The 13,476-nt window shown below is 35.6% G+C and overlaps 1 protein-coding gene across 3 annotated transcripts; it reads left to right on the forward strand.

Annotated features, from left to right (window-relative positions):
- Positions 1-1,360: 1,360 nt before the first annotated feature.
- LOC107901714 (probable LRR receptor-like serine/threonine-protein kinase RFK1) lies at positions 1,361-13,179 on the forward strand. 3 transcript variants are annotated; one of them, XM_016827812.2, is made up of 24 exons: positions 1,361-1,661; positions 2,316-2,487; positions 2,874-2,945; positions 3,054-3,122; positions 3,191-3,262; positions 3,482-3,553; positions 3,671-3,742; positions 3,828-3,899; positions 4,001-4,072; positions 4,178-4,249; positions 4,342-4,413; positions 5,235-5,303; positions 5,612-5,677; positions 5,867-5,929; positions 6,018-6,065; positions 6,202-6,245; positions 10,137-10,528; positions 10,613-10,811; positions 10,971-11,114; positions 11,446-11,561; positions 11,637-11,847; positions 11,983-12,220; positions 12,330-12,480; positions 12,589-13,179. In XM_016827812.2, the coding sequence occupies exons 1-24, from the start codon at positions 1,568-1,570 to the stop codon at positions 12,967-12,969; spliced, it is 3,033 nt and encodes a 1,010-aa protein (XP_016683301.1). In that variant the 5' UTR covers positions 1,361-1,567; the 3' UTR covers positions 12,970-13,179. The 3 variants fall into 3 exon arrangements, with proteins under 3 accessions (XP_016683301.1, XP_016683302.1, XP_016683303.1); XM_016827813.2 differs by having other exon boundaries at positions 1,364-1,661; positions 10,140-10,528; XM_016827814.2 differs by having other exon boundaries at positions 1,365-1,661; positions 2,316-2,479.
- Positions 13,180-13,476: the final 297 nt, after the last annotated feature.

A 13,476-nucleotide genomic window follows, 5' to 3' on the forward strand; every position in this document is an offset into this window, starting at 1 on the left:
TAATAAAAATATTAAGAAAAGAAAAGGAAAAAAAAACACTATAATCTAATCCTTAATTTTTAAAAAGATTCAAATCAAGGTGTTTTCAGATTACAAAATTTCAAAGACCGGTGTGAATTACATTACATGCATATATGGTGGGGTGATGGATCAACCTATGGATAGGAAAATCGAAGCATATGGTAAAACAATCGTGCAAATTTGTGGTAGTAAAAAAGGAAAAAGGACAAATGATAAATATGGAATTTGGGTTTGGGAAAACAAGAAGCAGCCCACCTATTTTGAATGTAATACAAAGTCAACTGCCTTTCACTGTTTAGTCTGTGGGATCAACAGTTACTGAATCTAAATATTATGTGCCACTCCCGACCCACTTTCAATATCAATGCTTATTTGTCTCACTTCATTCAAGATGGAGTCTGAGTAACAGCCAATTACTATTACTATTAATGTTACATAAAAAATTTATATCATTAATCATTAAATTATAAGTAATTTTTTATTTTAATCATTTGTTAAAATTATAATTCGTTTATTAAATTATTCAAATTTTTTTATTTAAATAACTGAAATGTTAAAATCGATGTTATATGACTTTCTCTGTTTCAACAGCCTGAACCAATTAAAAACTTACTTTTCTCTTTTCTTCTTTAGTTTAATTTTTTTTTTCATGAAATAACTTTAGATATCATGAAGTCGAATTGTCATTTGGAACTCATTGGCGAAACTTTAAAAAAAAATTAATAGCTTAGTGACTTAAATACTTTTTTTTTAAATTTTTTAATAATTTAAATAAAAACTTTCAAATAAATTCAATGATGAAATTATAAAATTTTTAATTAAACAATCGAAACAAAAACTTAGTACTTAAAAAAAAAAGGTTTGGTAACAATCATCCTTGCCTAACTTTAGACCATATGATTCAAAGTATTAGCCTATTTTTCGACTTCTCTTCTGTTTAATTAATGGAGACAATATACATACATAAATTAGTCCAAAGAAAAGGAAGCTTAGCAACCCCAAAAGGTCGTTTCGTGCTAAGGGTGAGTTTAGATAGGCGGTACGTTTATCTGTAATTAGTGTAAAAACAGCGATGACAGTGAAATTATATACTGTAGCGATTCTGTAGCGTGAACTTAAACCGCACTCCAAACCACTCTAAGACTCATTCATGGCTGCTTCTTTTAACTTAAACAGCAAATCTTTCTTATGGAAATATAAAAAACGTGAACTTACTGCAGCAAATAAAATAGAATAAATATCAATTAAAAACGATTAAGACATTCCTACCCTGTTAAAAAGATCCCAAAATTTCCGGAAAAAATATTCCTTTTTCATGTAATTAACAGTTCAGTATATACCAAATGTATTTTTTACTTTCCCAGTATCTACTTTCTGTAATATACATCCCAGTATCTCGATTTCTGGGTTTTTTTGGGATTTGTCAAGTCTCCAACTTTACTTGCACTATTATAATTACAAACACTAGCTTCTTAATCTACATTTTCAAGGGGGTCGAACTCTAATAGAGCAGCTTTTCATAGTTTCTTTGAAAGTAACGGTCATCATGGTTACCAAGAAGCTTTTTGTCTTCTGGATCATTGCAATGGGTTGTTTCAGCTTGCTTAGATATTCTGAGTCGAAGGTGCCCGAAGAAGAAGGTGAGTCAGAGTTCAAGATCTGATTTTTAGTAGTGTAGTTTTTATTTGGTTGATGAGATAGTGTGGGAATATGTTTTTTTTTTGGGGGTTCGCTGGTTAAAATGAAAGGGAAGTGGAAATGGATTTAAGTTTTTACTTGGTTTAATTTTTGTTGGATGTTCCTCAAATTAAAACCCATTGCAGGAACTTATCTCTAAGCTGGAATCTTATAGGATCTTGCTGCTTTAAATTCCTTGGGTTCATTACAAAGTATATGATTATGGTGAAAGTAGGTGGTATTAACTACTGTTTTTTCGCTTAGGTCCCTTCTTTCATGCTCATAATGACACTAAAACTTCCATTTTCTTCAAAAGCTTATCAGTAAGTGATTCTTGTGCCTGAGGTATTGAATTGTCTATAGTCCACAAGGAATCAAAGAGTCATAAATATTGAGTCAATGATGAATAGGCTTTTGGTTTTGACCGCTGAGTGTGAACTAATGTTATGGGTGATTGAAATGTTTTGGTTTAAGCAGTTAATCCTAATATTTTCCTTCCCTTCTTATCCAGTTTATAGGTTTACAAATTAAAATGCTGATCCAATTAAGATGCTTTTGTTCATTTTTACATTCATATATATTGCTGCGATGCTTATGGAACTATGAATGTCTTCTAGTTGATGCTTTGGAAGAGATTACTACTGCAATGGGCTCCACATACTGGAAATTTATTGGTGATTCCTGTGAAATTGAAATGGTTGGGGTAACGCTAGTGCCGCCAAAAAATTCCGAGCATGAGATCTCTTGCGAATGTGAGGCGGATGGCACTGTTTGTCATGTCGTAAGGATGTATTATTCCTTCATCTTGTTACTAGCTAATTTACATTTAATTCTTTGATCTGATTAGGTGAATTATTCCATGTGTCCAGTATGTTTATGCATGGCTATTTCTAACTAAAGTGAATCTGAGGGGGTTGTCAATGACAACATTTGAGGGTAGTTTTGGCTGTTGTAATCGAAGTAGCTTATATTTGCATGGATTCTCCTTTTGAGGCATGGTTTTGATATTCACATCTGCAGACAACCTTAAAATCAATGACTGCAGTAAAGCTATTTGAGTATCTATTTCAGTAATTTATGTAGTTTATGCTTTCTTTAGTGAAGCTTTTAGGGCAATCAGTATCTGTTTCTTTTTGTCGTTGTTGTACTAATACATCTTGGCTTATGTATTTTAGAGCGATCAAAGGTTATAACCTTCCTGGAATACTCCCCCCTCAACTGGTTAAGCTTCCTTACCTTCGGGAAATGTAAGAGCTCTTGAAATGATTAACTATGATGTTTATATTGTACATACTGATTATATAATCTACAGCAATAGTAGATAACTGTCCTAAGTAATCTTACTTTTTTATCAGTGACTTTGCTTACAACTACCTAAATGGTACCATTCCAATTGAATGGGCTTCAATGAAGTTGACTTCTATGTAAGTTTTTGAAACTTTTAACATAATTTTTTGTTCATATGGTATATTAACCTGAAGTTTTTGTGCAGCTCTCTTCTAGTAAATCGCTTGTCAGGGGAAATTCCGAAGTACCTGGGAAATATTACCACTCTCACATATCTGTATGTTCAGAACTTGAGTTATTTGTATATTTTAGTTAATATTTTGAGGATGTTATGAAGATTGTAGTCCTAGAAAGAAGGTACAATGCAAAATCAAAATAGCAAACTCTGCATTTTTTATATGTATAGCTATATATCCTACAAAATTATAGCTTTTTTCATCTTTCTTTTTCACATAGTAGGAAATTTATGAAGGATGTTTGATGCTTTCATAATCAGGAGTCTTGAAGCAAACCAATTTTCGGGTCCTGTACCACCTGAACTTGGGAATTTAGTGAACTTGACTACATTGTAAGGGAAAACCCAGTATTTCAGGATGCTCTTGCACAATCAGTTAATTACTTTACTTGCCCGTCATCAACATTAAATGATTTGTTTTCATCTTTTTTACGTTTATGTTAATTTCAGGATGCTCTCCTCCAATCAATTAACTGGAAATTTGCCAGTGACGTTTAGTCTACTAAAAAATCTAACTGATCTGTAAGTTTCTTCAAATTTTCCTGTACTTTAAACCATGTACCTCGATATGTTCATAGGACCAACAGCATTTTGTTGTCTATTGCAGTAGGATAAATGATAACAATTTCAATGGAACAATACCTGGTTTCATACTAAACTGGGAACAACTCAGCAGACTGTAAGCTTGTTAGTTAAAATAAAATTCAGATTTTTAATATATGTACATATGCATATATCCGTTTTCTTACATTTTTACTTGTTTATTTGGAATTATTGCAGAGAAATACATGCAAGCGGGCTCATGGGACCAATACCTGTGAGCCTATCTCCTTTGAGAAATTTACTTGTGCTGTGAGTATAATGCGTCCTTTACTTGCAGTCATTGACTTAATATTGCACAACTAGCTTTTTTTTTCACTGATGGGATTGCAAATGTTGTACTTATCTTTTGCGCAGGAGGATTAGTGATATAAATGGGCCAAGTCAGGATTTTCCTGTGCTCAGAGACATGAAAGGCCTAGTAACATTGTATGTTTAGTGCTCACATTATCAATTATTTTGAAGGTGCCATCTGTATATGATCCATTTTGACTGAACCTAAGCCTGTTATATTTTTGCAGGGTTTTGAGGAGTTGCAACATTTCTGGAGAGATCCCTGATTACATTTGGGCAATGAAGAATCTGGAAATGTTGTAAGTAAAACAACTGCAAGGTTCTAGGGCATGAAGTGTCCTTGCCTTCCTCTATTTGCATTCACTTCCTTTTTAAGAAACTAAAGTTGTAATTGTTCTTTGACTCTGGTAGACAAGTCCGTCATTCTCTTTTTAAGAAACTAAAACTATAGCCTCAGTAACATTTGGTTGACAACCATAGTTAAATTGTTCTCTACCATCATGCTGTAAAGTGGCCATTGTTCAAACTTTGGCTGCAGACAAGTTATTCATTCTACACTTGAAGGACTGCAAATCTTCTGCTGAAAACGTCACGGTCTTTATGCTTAGAAATTTGTAGAGCATCAGGTTTATAAATAAGAATATATCACTAGGCCAAAGGGTGCTTAGTATTTAATTAACACTTAGATGATGAATTTGGGATGTCAGTTATAATGGTCTAAGATAGATTAAAAGCCCAAAATATCAGGCAGTTCTAGAATTGGTGGCATGTCAACAATAACATGTCTGGTTTCTGTGTTTCTTGGTTTTAGAACTAGTTTGCTTTTATTTTTAACTGAGGAAAATAGATCTAGACATGTATATGAAAGTGAAGTTCATGCCTTAGTCCTATTACTTTCTTTGGACGTAATATTCAGGAGCAGAGTTCTTTATTATTTATTTGGTTAACGTCTACCTCAAGATCCTTCTTGAATAGATATTCTATCGCCAAGTTATTGCCTGCAATGAACTTATATCCTTTTGATTCAAAAAGCAAGTTTGTAACTGATTCATTGAGACTCCTAGTTTGCAAAATCATGTTTGAAAATTTGGGCACTAAAATTATCTCACCATTGCAACAGGGATCTCAGTTTCAACAAGTTAGTTGGGAAAATTCCAACCAGGATAAGTTCAGATCGTCTAAGATTTGTGTAAGTATAAATTTGAAATTGTGGCTGCATTTTACTAACTTTTGGACTTCATTGCAGAAAAAGGATTGTTTTAAGATTCTGAATAAGCATTTTTAACTTCTTTATTGTAGAAGGTAGAAAATATAGGTGTATGCAAAAAGATAGGATAAGAGCAATCATAACTGAGATCTAGTGTTAAATTTGTCCAGTTTCGAGTCACTTAAAAACTGGCATTGATATGGGAAATTAAAATTTTATTTTGAAGTTGATTCTTTTCTCTTATCATGATTGATAGGAAATACTGACCATCTGGTGTGGTTTTTTATTAGCTTTTTAAGTGGCAATATGCTAAGCGGAGATGTTCCAGATTCTATACTGAAGCAAGGAAGTAGCATGTATGTTTCTGCCTGTGATACTTATCACATTTCCATTTATTCCCTTGTCTGAGGGCACTGCTCGTAAAAACCCAAAAGGGAAAAAAGAAGAGCAAAAAGAAGAATCTCTGAATAATCAAATAGTGTTATTTAAGTTCATTCTGATCTTTTCTTTGGAAATTTATACTGATTCTCCATGCTTGGATGCAGCGATCTTTCATACAATAACTTTGAATGGCAAGGCCCTGAAAAACCTGTTTGTCAGGAGAACATGTTAGACTACTTTTGTTTTAGTCTTTCCTTTATACTTTCATCTTTGATATGATGTAGAACTAACAAATATCTCGTCTTTTGTTCTTAGGAATCTGAACTTAAATTTGTTTTGTAGTTCTTCATCAAGGAACAACTTGTAAGAGTTTTCTTTCCCTTTCTTCCCCCTTTCTTATTTTTCCCTTAAAATGTTTGGTGGCTTCATAAGGAAGATCTTTTGTTTGTACTGTTCAAAGATTGTGCTAATTATTTTCAGTTCTCAAATTCTTTAACAGGGGGGGAGCTCTTCCATGCAAGAAGCATTTCACGTGTCCTCAATGTAAGTTGTCTCCTTCAGGAGTAGGAATAAGTGAACTGCCAGTAATTTAGTCCGCTCAACCCTTTACTTTATTGGATTGACCACGTGTATTTTAGCTTTTTACCCAGGTTTCTTTCATATGAAGTGAATCAGTGTTGTGATGATTAGTGTCATCTCTCTCTTAGCGTTTCTTATCTCATTTTAAAAAGACAGCAAGATGTACAAAAACTAGTTTATAACTTATAAGCACCCTATTAACTTTTATTGATAAATAAGTAAATTTTGTCACATAATTGTATGAGTTGGAAAATTGGATAAAGGATACGAAAAATAGTTATTTGTTTTGAGGTCATTGAGTTTCTAAGTTAAGGTTTTTGAAAAGTCATCAGTAAACTTTATCGTAGAATTTCTTTATACTTTATCTGGACATACTATTAATAGAGAAAGTGTCATACATTGTTGGTTTAGCAAAGAACTAATTGAAGCATAGAACAACAATGTATGACACTTTGCTAAACCAACAATCTATGCTTCAATTAGTTCTTTACTAAACCAACAATGTATGACACTTTTGAGTTCTGGTTGCTCAACATATATTTCTTCGCTCAATACTCTGTTCAGGAGTGCCGACTTCACATCTAATTGAAACACCCTCCAACCTTGTTGAGCTGACATAGCCAAAAGCATCCTAATTGTGTCCATTCTTGCCACAGGAGCAAAAGTTTCAGAAAAATCATCTCCCCAAACCTGTGCATATCCTTTCACCACCAACCTGGCCTTATACTTGTTCATTGAGCCATCAGGGTTAAGTTTGGTTCTGAAAACCCACTTAACTCCAATCACCTTTTTGTTTGCAGGCCTCTCAACTAGTTCTCATGTTTGGTTTTTCTCTATCATACCCAACTCTTCCTCATTGCCTCCATCCACTCCTTATCATCTTTGGCTTCCTCATACCCTGCAGGTTCAAAAATAGTTACACTGCACCTTTGATAAACTTCGCTCAATGATCTTGTACCTATAATTGGTGTATCATCCACCAGTTCATTAGGATTAAAAGAGAACTCTTGTTTTTGTTCTTTTGCATCACTTGTCCAATCCCACTGCTCATCTTCTAGGAACTGAACATCTCTACTCACAATCATCTTCCTTGTTTGAGGTTGATAGATTCTATAGACTTTTGACACCAAACTATAACCAACAAATATTCCATGCTCAGATTTTTCTCCCAACTTGTCCCTTTTTAACTTGTGGAACATGATAGAAACATAAACAACCAAATACCTTCAAATTCTTCAGAGTTAGCTTCATTTCAAACCAAGCTAGGGTGTTTTTTTCTCCAATACCCTTGTAGACAATCTATTTAGCAAAAATACAGCTGTGTTAGTTGCCTCCGCCCAAAACTCCTTAGGTAGGGACTTCTCATGCAGCATGCACCTAGTCATTTCCATAATGGTCCTGTTTTTCCTCTCACTAACTCTGTTATGTTGTGGAGAGTAGGGAGCAGTGAGTTGATGCTCTATCCCAGCCTCCTCACAGAAAGTATTGAACCTTTGTGAGGTATATTCTGTCCCATTATCAGATCCGACAACCTGAATCTTACAACCACTTTGATTCTCAACCCATCTTTTATACTTAAAAAACACATCAGCAACATCAGATTTTTGCTTCATAAAATAAATCCAGCACATTCTGGTAAAAGCATCAATAAATATAATGAAATATCTGCTACCATTCAATGAAGGAGTTGCTTGTGGACCGCACAAATCAGCGTGAATCAATTGCAACTTCTCTTTGGCTCTTCAAGTTAAGTTTTTGAAAGGCAACCTTGTTTGTTTGCCAGTCAAGCAAGCTTTGCACCTCAAATTTAACTCCTCCAAAATTGGTAGCCCAATTGCCATTTCAATTTTCTTCATGAACTGCAAAACTTTGTGATGAAAGTGCCCTAACCTCTTATGCCACGATTCAGAGTCACTGACTTGACACTGGGATGCCACTTGCTCCTCCTCGAGTGGATTCAATGAGAAACTCTTCTTTTGCATCTTGATCCTGAACAATACATTGCCACAAGAGTTAAGGATTAGACGCATTCCTTCTTCAAACATTACCTTGAATCCCTTTTCTACCAATTGCCCTACACTTAACAAGTTTTGATCAATCTCAAGCACGAACAAAACATCTGAAACCAACTTAGTTTCAAGACAGTTCTTTATTTCTACTGTGCCTTTTCCTTTCACTTCTAGGTATTCTCCATTTCCTATCCTTACTCTTGACTTCAATGACCTGTCAAGAACTTTAAACAACTTCTCATCACAAGTTATGTGATTGGTGCAACCACTATCAACTAACCAATTTTCACATGGAGTACTTGATTAGAAGCGAGTGACAACAAATAGTTGTTCCTCTTCTTCTTTAACTGCAACATGTGCTCCACTTTGTTGCTGATTTTTTTGATTCCTTGCAAAACCTTTCAATGTGCTCCATCGAGTTACACCTTTTGCACTTCACATCTGACTTTCTCCAACACCTGAAATGAGGATGATTCTGTTATCCACAAAACTTACATGAAGAATACTTGTGAGAGTTTCCAGTACCATTACCTTTTGCAGTAGTTTCTGAACCACTACCACCACCACTCTTCTTCCCATTCCACTTTTGGTCCTTTCTTCTTTCACTTTGCTGCATCATAGCCTTCAAAGCTCTTTCTATACTTCCTTCCTGCCTCATTAGTCTCCTTTGCTCTTGTGCCTGTAAAGCATTGATCAACTCCATTACTCTCAACTAAGTCAAGTTTTTAGTGTTCTCAAAAGAGGCTATAGTTGCTTCATATTTCTCAGGCACAGAGACAAGTATTTTCTGCACCAGTCTAGAATCAGAGAGATCAGTCCCAAGAACTCTTTCCTTGTTGGCAATATCTATCAGCTTGTCCGAGTATTCTTTGATTGACTTAGACTCCTTCATTTGTAGCCTCTTGAATTCTCTGATCAAGTTCAACACCTTCATGCTCTTGATCCTCTCATCTCCTTGATACTCAGCCTTGAGGTAGTTCCATATCTCCTTCGCTGATCCAAAAGCCATAATTCTATTGAATATGACTGTTGAAACCGAAACATAAAGACAAGACTTTGCCTTAGCCTTCCTGGTGGTTCTCTCCTTGTGCATTTTGATCTAGTTCATAGTTGGATTGTTGGGAAGTGGAGTCACCTCATCGTCTTCCTCGACAGCTTCCCAATAATCACAACCCTCTATGTATGCTTGCATTCTCACAGTCCATGCTTGATAATTCTCTCCATCAAACATAGGTGGGGTTAAGATGGACAGGTTACTCGATCTCGATTTCATTTTCCTCAAAAACCTCACAAGTGTATCTCTCAAATTTTCTCTCAGAACTCTCACAAAAGTTTTCTCATAGGTCCCTCAAGAAAAATAGCTCTCGATACCACTGTTGGTTTAGCAAAGAACTAATTGAAGCATAGAACAAAATATGAATGAAGGGATTAATTGATTAGCTAAACAGCCCTTGTATACAAGTCCCAAGTAACAACCTCAACAAAAAATAAATTCAAATTGCTACTCCTACTAACAAGCTAACAACTCCTACTCCTACTAACAAGCTAACAAATCTTCCTAGCACTTAGTCTTTTAAAAAAAAAAAATAGTTGCAGCCTTGAAACACTAATATACATGAAGAACACAGTAAAATAAACTAATAGATAATTGATTAGTCCAAGTTCATATTCACCAAGGAGCAATGTATTTATAGAACAATCAGATTAAAGATTCACAATGGTGCTGAGTTTGGTACAAAATTTCATGAAACAGTACCATAGCTGTACAAGAATGGCTTTATGTTGTATTCCTTAAATATATTACTTAGCTTATTTCTTTCTTTAATACTGATTATTTGATTTGTAGCAGATTCAAATTGTTTACATGTTAATTGTGGTGGAAAGGACACAAGGATCAAGGAACATAAAACAAACATATTATATGAAGGAGATGGTGATGTTGAAGGTGGTGCAGCAAAATATTATATTAAAGAAGATAGTTATTGGGGATTTAGTAGCACTGGAGACTTCATGGATGACAATGATTTCCAAAATACACGTTACACCGTATCAAAGCCATTGTCAAACATCTCAGAACTGTACACAACAGCTCGCAGAGCTCCAATATCTCTCACTTATTTCCATTATTGCTTAGAGAATGGAAATTACACCATAACTTTCAATTTTGCCGAGTTACAGTTTACTCCAGATGAAGCATATAACAGCCTTGGTAGGCGCATATTTGACATTTATGTTCAGGTGATCAGTTAAACATGCTTTTGAAGACTTTTTTTTTCCCTTTTTTGGAGTAAATTGTGGGTACATTAACCTCAACCGTCACAGGAAAAATTAGTGTGGAAAGACTTCAATATTGAATCAGAGGCAAAGGGTTCACTAAAGCCTTTAGTTAAACAAATTTCAAATGTAAGTGTGACAACTAATTTCTTGGAGATTCGATTCTTCTGGGATGGCAAAGGAACAACAAGGATTCCTCAAAGAAGTGCCTATGGGCCACTTGTATCAGCTATTTCTGTAATATCTGGTATACCTGCTTGCATAGTCTTTCCTCGCCCCTGCATTTTTTAATTTGAGTCTCCATTCCTTGAAAAACATATAAACGAACACAAACTTTCTTTAAAAGATTTCTGCTAGGCCTTTTTTTCGTTCTGCCTTAATAAATTAACATTGCCGTGTTGGGCAGATTCTAAACCTTGCTCAAAAAGAAAAAACAATGGATCTTCATATGCCATTGTTGTTGGGGTTCTAGGATCATGCCTTGTCCTCTTCACACTGGGAATTCTTTGGTGGAAAGGCCATTTGCTTGTGAAATATTGGCGGAAAGAAGGTACATCCTCTAATTCTGTTGGTGATGTGTTACATAGAAATTAATTCTTTGCATTTACAGACTTTCTACATTTCTACTGGTGGAACTCTCTTGTATACTTCCCAGTTAAGTGGAGTTATTCCACCTTTTCCCCCGTTTCCTTTTAAATAAATCAATTGCAGGAACAGTGAGCGAAATAGCAAGGTCCTTCATCCGTTTGTTTCGTCAATGATGCAATTAAATTACCTGTCATGAAAATGATAGAATTAGATAGTAAGCAACTGAAAGTCGAAAGGAAGTTCTTTTTGTAGTCAATACTCGTGTAGATAATAAGGAGCGCTTTTTTGGACAGATACCAAAGAAGACTCGTCATCGGGGAATTTCACTTTGAAACAGATTAAAGTTGCCACTGATGACTTTGATCCTGCAAACAAGATTGGAGAAGGAGGTTTTGGTCCCGTGTACAAGGTGCCTAGCCAAATGCTATATGACGGTCCTGTTATTACTAATATTTACTTTATTCTAATAAAGTTCGGGATTCAGGGTCAATTATCTGATGGAACCAGGATTGCAGTAAAGCAGCTCTCCTCTAAATCACGGCAAGGAAATCGTGAATTTCTGAATGAGATTGGGATGATATCGTGTTTGCAACACCCAAATCTTGTCAAGCTTCATGGATTTTGTGTTGAAGGGGATCAATTGCTACTGGTGTATGAGTACATGGAAAACAATAGCCTTGCCCGTGCTTTGTTTGGTGAGTCCTGCATCATGCTCTCATCCTTTTTTTCACTCTTTGTAACGATTAAAGAATTAAGACATTATTAACTAATGTCTTGTTTCACATGGATAAAATTTAATACAAGTTATACTTTCTTGGCATGATATGTAGGTTCAGAAAATAATCAGCTTGAACTAGACTGGCCTACGAGGCTTCGGATCTGTATTGGTATAGCTAAAGGCCTGGCTTTTCTGCATGAAGAATCAAGACTCAAGATTGTTCACAGAGACATTAAAGCTACTAATGTGCTTCTCGATAGTGACTTAAACCCTAAAATATCAGACTTTGGATTGGCTAGGCTCGATGAAGAGGAGAAGACCCACATCACCACCCGAGTTGCTGGAACCATGTGAGTTCCCTAATGTTTAGTAGTCAACAAACTTCCTCCTCTTTATGACTACTAAGTGACTTGCGTAAAGACCGTGCTTTGCATAAAACATCACTATTTTATTGTGCAGAGGATATATGGCACCAGAATATGCATTATGGGGCCACCTGACACACAAAGCAGATGTATATAGTTTCGGAGTTCTAACAACGGAGCTCGTTAGTGGGAAGAACACCAATAACTTCATGCCAAGCGAAAAGTTTGTTTGTCTCTTGGATTGGGTACTTGCCTTCTTTCTTCTTTTGATGGACCACTTTGTGTACTAGTTTGCAGATTTCTTCTATACTGGAATGTAACACCAAATATCTGTATATTATTCTGTATTGCAGGCACGCCATTTGCTACAATCGGGGAACTTTATAGCACTTCTTGATGAGAGGTTAAGGTCCGAAGTCAAAAAAGAAGAAGTGCAACTCATGGTTAAAGTAGCTCTGTTGTGCACAAATGCATCTGCATCACTTAGGCCTACAATGTCCGAGGTGGTAAACATGCTTGAAGGGCGAACGAGTGTTCCTGACCCAATACCAGAACCAAGCAGCTTTACTGAAGATTTAAGGTTCAAGGCCATGAGAGATCTGCAGCAACAGAAGGAAGATCACAGTTCAAGTAGAAGCCAGACCCAAAATTCAACCAGTGTTCATTCCTTCTACTCTTCATCTACATCTAATAACTCCAATGAAATCGAACCAGATTCAGGATTTTGTCAATAGTAGTGAGCACCCCTTTGCAGTTGCATGCTAGTTGAACGACTTTTCTCTCCAAGAGCTACCTACCTTGATCAACAGGTCTGTTGCCTGCAAGAATCCGGCAGCCCTTAGAATGTAAATAGTCCCATTCATTCTTTCTCTGGTTGTGACAGTTTCAGTATCACCTTATGAATTTGATTGATTTAATATAATTTTATGAATTCAATTGAAAAATTTGATGCATGCTGCTCTTCTAGTTTTAATCTCCCCCTCCCCCCGCCCAATTAAAGAACATCAACATTGTAGTTGGCCGTCCTGGTAACTAGTCATTAAAAGTGTAAACAATCATGCTGAGTCAAAAGAAGAAATTTCAAGGAAATTCATTGCTGCATATCCATTTTTCACTTGCTGCACAATTCCATTGATTTGACATTTGAAGTTTGAATTTTCATGAGCCCCCATAAAAGATAAAACAGTATGGAGCTCTTTGATCAGCTTTACGACTTATAGGGGAACCGACAAGTATTCAAT

Source organism: Gossypium hirsutum, chromosome D06, assembly GCF_007990345.1.
Source record: "Gossypium hirsutum isolate 1008001.06 chromosome D06, Gossypium_hirsutum_v2.1, whole genome shotgun sequence".
Classification (NCBI taxonomy): domain Eukaryota; kingdom Viridiplantae; phylum Streptophyta; class Magnoliopsida; order Malvales; family Malvaceae; genus Gossypium; species Gossypium hirsutum.